Genomic DNA, 6,000 nt, shown 5'->3' with positions numbered 1-6,000 from the left:
TGCTGATATTGCAATCAAGCACCATGCCCCAGCTGCAGCCCCACAGGAGGACAATCTCACATTCACGGCTTTCCATCACCTATTGTGAAGAGTTTGTTCCCTTCCCAATTGGGCCAATATAACACTTCATTTAAAAGCTCTCTAAAGATATACCTGTGAAGTGTTTGTCCTCCCAGGAAATAGTCATCTTTTAGTTTGTTTGAAATATGGATTATTTCATATCTGGTTGAAAGTGCACCACAGACATCTGAATTACTGCCCTGCACATGGAAGAGGCAATCTCTGATGGAGCAGAGAAAGACAACGTGAGCAGACGAGGACAGGGACCCCAATCAACTACAAGAGCTGTTGCTGCAATCATCTTCCTTGAGTTCCTCCAGGCTGAAGCAAGCCCATGATGCTTGGAATAGCAGTTTATGGAAGTGAAGACACGCATTAGTCTTGAGAAGATTAGACTGAACTGGGTCAGGGTGGGCGAAGTGCCTTAATGATGCCTTTTCAGGTGACTGCAGTCACTGTCAACTCAATGGAAAACAGCTTCTAAAAAAAGACAATTTTCTCAAAGCTATCATATTAAATACAAACACATTCTCTTCTTAAATACAAATATATAACCACGTATACATACTTTTAGAACAGGAGCTTTATGAAACAACCAAGTGAACTGAAGCATTTGAAAACTGCTACCATTTACAAGTTCCAGGCAGACTTCTTGGTTTTCCTCAATTACATTAACCACCACACATTTATCTATAAAGCATTCTTCTTTATTTAAGTTAAACAATTTTTCAAGGATGGTTTCCATCTATAAAATGAACAAAGTACAAGCTCTGTACAGCAGACTTTTCAAACCAACTGAAAAAACAGTTTCCAAACTATGTTTTGAAAATCTGCAAAACAAACAATATCACCATTCTTGCTCTGAAGACAGTAAGAAAAGTTCTCAGAAGACTCCATCACAATTTGCTTCAAGGGCTCTTAATTTATCTTTCAAATGGGCAATTTTCTTAAACATTAAAAACCCCTAAAATCACAGTACGTAACTTTGGCACACTGTCATGTAAACATAACAAAAGGATACCACTTCTTGTCTGTTCTCTCAAAGAAAAGTAACGCTGTCTTTAGCGTACAGCTCCTATATTAAGACCCCTATGCACAGCATCCATGGGGAATTAGCGAAAATATTCCTACTTTAATATAACACCAGTTGACACTAAAGACTTAAAAGGTGGAATAAGGATTTTGTACTTTCAGTTCTGCCTCAGAGTTAAAAGGCAGGCCAATATTCAGAGTTGCAACGGCTGATTTCAGTTAGCACTGTTTACTACGATCAAAGTTGCAAGTGGAAATACATCCATGGCAGAAGTTGAGTGTTTTTTCTTCTAAATTCTGTTTTTCAAAACCTTCAACAACTGGCTTGCTGCTGAGCCCATATATCAGTGTTTATTCTCCAGAATATTAAGACATCTACTGCTATGTTTATGAATCGTGTTCCTCAAGTTCTCACCTAGGTTAAAAGACTACAGATAGGGAGGGACAAAGCTGAAAACTAGTTTATCCACTGCATGGCCTCTAAAACAGGCTAGATTTGGGGAAAGTAGACTGTGAAGCAAAAAAAAAAAAAGTATTAATTATCTCTATTAAAGAGTCAGATGATGGATGGGAGAAGCTGTGTTTAATGTCCCCATCCAAAAGGTATGCAGGTACTTGCAGGTCATAACTTCAGAGATGAGACACCAGATATTTGTGGGCATGCTGACTGACAAAGTCATTTTGCCCATAAGAGTACCACTTCTACACCTAGTGTATAGATGCAGCCAAAGGAAACTGAAAAATCAGGAACTATCCTACCTCCAGAAACAAAGAAAGAAGGGAACTGTATCAGTGTTATACAGTACAGCAAATGGTTTTCATCTCCTTATGATCAACCCTTACATTTCCCCCCGCTGAGATCCATATCTTACCAAACCCACTTCCTAGCATGTCTGCACTCTTATATTTCTTTTTTTTTGGTTGATGTTCTGTCACTTATTAGTGCTGGAACTAGTTATTCACTTTTTTCATTTTAAAAGCTAAATGAAGCACTTGCTTTTAATAAAAATAGTAAATAGTCTATGCAGATATAAGAAAGGACAGATCAAAGTTGAGGTTAACTTTGAGAGTATTATTTTAATATAAAAATGACATGGATTGAAGCTGTAAAAATGCATGGGTTTATGGTTAAAAACACCATAGAGGATCTGCTGGTATCCAGACTGATTCCCAGAACCAAGCCTGAATACATTCAAAAGCCTTGTTTAATGAAAAAAAAAAAAAAGGGGGGGGGGGGGAAATACCGCAGTAGTAGGCCTATAAATTAAGCAAGTGCAATTCAGAGAGATTACTTAGCTGCTCATCCTTGCAAATTAAAATTCAGACCTCGTGCTGTCAACAATGACATTATTATTCCATCTTAGAATTCAAAAGGGGAGCTTGAGACAGAATTTTTTCTGATTAGGGTCCAGAATAAAATTGTGCTGAACCCACATGGCTGCATCTGTGAAAGATCTGGACTGTTCATACAATTTTGTAACAAAGGAAGTATTTTTAAGAACATAATATTACAGAAATGATGAACACAAATATCAAGCACAAGATTAACAATATCCAGAGCGCATGTAATGAATCTCCAAGTAGGAATAAACAATCCGAGCCATCATCTGTGCAGATGCATGGGCTTATTCTGCTATTTTCTTTCTCCTCCTCAGTTTCATGATCTCCAGTGAGGGCAAAGCATTAAGAAGTAGATCCAGTTTGCAAAGCAAAAGTATCCAGTGTTAGCACGGACATCATACTCAGCTGCACAAAATCCACACCTTGAGTTTTCACTCTCCTAGCATTCCGATCCAATTTCTGGCTATACATACATCAATTAATTCGTTGATAATTATAGGGTGATGAAAATTGATATAAATCATTGGGAGCTGACAATATATATATATTTTTATATATTTATATTTAGAGTCCATCATAGAAAAGTCCATATTCAAATTACCAAGTACACACAGGAAAAAACCCCTTCAAAATGACACTTCTGTTTCTGGAAACAACAAACGATGATTTCTATGCAAATGGAAGTTTCAAATGACCTTCTCCTAGTAATTTTCCCACCCTCCCTCCCACACCCTGTTCCCCACAGGTGGTTGTTTGTTTTTTTTTGAGATCCTTTTTTCTATCATACATCAGTTGTTCCTAGAGTTAATTATCTGCTGTGCAAGTACATAACTGAAGACAGAAATGAACTGTTAAAGTCTTCACACCAAGAAGGAACTGTGCTGCAGCCATGTTCAGTGAAATCTTTGCAGTGCTCCAAGTCCACCAATTCTCTGGTGTCTGCTTCAGCACTCTCCTACTTTCAGATAAAGATGGAATACTGAGGTATATAAGTTCCGTGGAAAGTTTTAAGAAATACATCAGTAATTCAATCAAAACTTTGCCCAATGTCTATGAATTGAAACAGCATTTTGCTTGTAAGTTCTTCTACTGCTGCAGATTAAGTGTGAATTTCCACTGTTGCGACAAGGAAGGACTGCAGATCTCAACGGTGAGACCACCATTTTTGGCATTTCGGCTGTCTAGACAGAGGTTGCTGCCAACGTGCCTCAGTTTAGAGTTGCTTTCAATTTGTTCCCATTTCTGCAAGAGAAAATAAAGTTACTGAGCTATAAATGCAGGAAGAGGATGTGTTCTACATCCTGTCCTTTAGTCTTCACGTGTTTCCCTGGCTTGTACTTGGGAGAGCTGTGAATACTGCAATTATAGTACATGGTTTAGACAATCCTTGAATAAGGGTATACAAATTATGGCAAGTCTTGCCAAAGCAACTATTCATTCAGCTAATGCACTGAATTAGATAAAGAATACACCAAGTCATTTTCCTCTACTTCAGCACTTCTCAAATATACTGTCACACCGTGTTCAGTTTTGCGAAACCTTTGGCTTGACAAAGAAAATAAAGAGTCTCAAATACCACAATATCACCACTACTACTGTTTTGAATGTAAAAAATTAAGAAGCACAGCCACCAAAGGCAACCTTAGAGAAATCTAGAAATCAGTCAGATGCCCTTCAATTACATAGCAGCACAAACTGTTTGTCTGTCACAAGCTCTGTTGCCCAAGGCAATGCCACGGATAGAGTAAATCCCAACTATTGGATGTCAAAAAAAAGATTTTTCCATTAGAACTTATTGTATTCTGCCTTTAAAGCAGACCTTTATAAACTTATAAAGGAAGTGTTGGTTTCATAGTTTCTTTATCTGAAAAGCGACAAGAACATTCTTTCTTCATCAAGGAATCAACATTTCAGTGATCCGTTCACAAATATTGGGATACAGGAGCAAGGAAGGTGGCAGAAGATCAAAACTGATGACTTTGCAGAAACAGATGAAATGTTACATGACAAGATAAAAAGGATGGTATGTCTTTGCAAATGTGATTTTCCTCAGGCATGGGAAATAAATGAAGTAATGCTGCATTAATAACAATGCACCGAGGGAATCTAGTGCTGCTGCAAACAGGTCACTGCTGACAAGAAAGGAAAGCTAAACCACTCTCTTGAGACAGACTACATTGTCTTCAAACTTCACTCAAGAAGGCCTTTCAAAATTACATCATGAAATAAGTATTTTATTTCAGAAAATGAACGTGATAGTTGTAGTGGATTTACATAGCAAGGTTTGGGTGGCAGATGGCCTGCTGCAGGAGTGGCCTTTGTGAGAAGGGCCCAGAAACTGCCCCAGCAGTTCCCCTGCGGCCTGTGGAGAGGCCCCTGAAGGAGCAGGCTGTCCCCCTGCAGCCCATGGGTCCCACATGGAGCAGATCTCCACGCTGCAGCCCCTCCATGGGTGGAGGAGCCCCCGGTGGAGCAGGTGGATGTGGCCCGGAGGAGGCTGCGGCCCACAGAGAGCCCCCGCAGGAGCAGGCCCTGGGCCGGAGCTGCAGCCCGTGGAGAGGAGCCCCCACAGGAGCAGGAGGTCTGGGGGGAGCTGCCGCCTGTGGGGGACCCGTGCTGGAGCAGTTTGCTCCTCGGGGATGGACCCCGTGGTACGGAGCCGTGTGGGAGCAGCTCTTGGAGAGCTGCTGCCTGTGGGCAGCCCACACAGGCTCAGTTCCAGAAGGACAGCATCCCGTGGGAGGGACAGAGTGACCATGAAGGAGCAGCAGAGACAAAGTGTTAGGGACTAACACAGCCCCCATTGCCTGTTCTCCTGCACTGCTTGGGGGGAGGACGTGGAAGAGGGTGGATAGGGGCAAGGTGTTTTTAGTTTGCTTTCAGTTTCTCACTGTTCCAGTCCACTAGTGATAAGAAATAAATTAATCTCCCTATGCTGAGTCTGTTTTGCCTGTGACAATAATTGAGTGATTTCCCTGTCCTTAGCTCAGCTCAAGCCCTTTCCTTTGTATTTTCCCCTCCTCAAACAAAAAAGGGGAGAAGTGAGAGTTGTCGTGGTGGATTTCAGCACCTAGCAGGGTAAAACAACCACAATAGTAAAAGACTGTCATACATCAGTGCTGCTGGGTGAAACCTCTCTGTATGGCCAATTGAGACAACAGCTGTATATGACAGTAAGATTGTTACTGGGTTATAAAAAGGAAAGGTCAATATACAAGATTATTCCTGCTGTTCTGCCCCAACGTTACATGTTTTACATACACAAACAACAGTGAGACACAACAAAGAGTATAATGGTTAGAAGAAAATACAATTACCAGTGCATTTTCTTGTACTCTCATTCACAACCCTTGTTTTCCCACTGTTTGCATAGCGTATCCATGCCATACTAACCTGTCTGCTGTCATTTTCCCTACAGCCCTGAAGTTTTATTAGTGAACCAGGTGCTCTGTCCACAACAGTAAGGCACAAATCCATATGTTTCACTGACTTGTCCTTTGTTAAGGCCCATTCCTAAAAAAAAAAAGAAAAATTAAAAATCATCATATACAATCACATTACTAACAC

At 40.5% G+C, this 6,000-nt stretch overlaps 1 protein-coding gene across 1 annotated transcript in view; it reads right to left on the bottom strand.

Annotated features, from left to right (window-relative positions):
• Positions 1 to 745: 745 nt before the first annotated feature.
• Positions 746 to 6,000, bottom strand: part of GALNT2 (polypeptide N-acetylgalactosaminyltransferase 2) — a 94,635-nt gene continuing 89,380 nt past the window's right edge. Inside the window, exons 15-16 of the mRNA XM_027454180.3 lie at positions 5,827 to 5,946; positions 746 to 3,675 (exon numbers count right to left, since the gene is read on the bottom strand). Of these exons, the coding sequence (XP_027309981.1) occupies positions 3,520 to 3,675; positions 5,827 to 5,946 (276 nt within the window). The 3' untranslated portion in view covers positions 746 to 3,519. The remainder of the gene's footprint in view (positions 3,676 to 5,826; positions 5,947 to 6,000) is intronic.

Source organism: Anas platyrhynchos, chromosome 3, assembly GCF_047663525.1.
Source record: "Anas platyrhynchos isolate ZD024472 breed Pekin duck chromosome 3, IASCAAS_PekinDuck_T2T, whole genome shotgun sequence".
Taxonomy (NCBI): Eukaryota; Metazoa; Chordata; class Aves; order Anseriformes; family Anatidae; genus Anas; species Anas platyrhynchos.
Note: the sequence above shows the minus strand (reverse complement) of the source record. Positions and strands in the feature narration are given on the sequence as shown.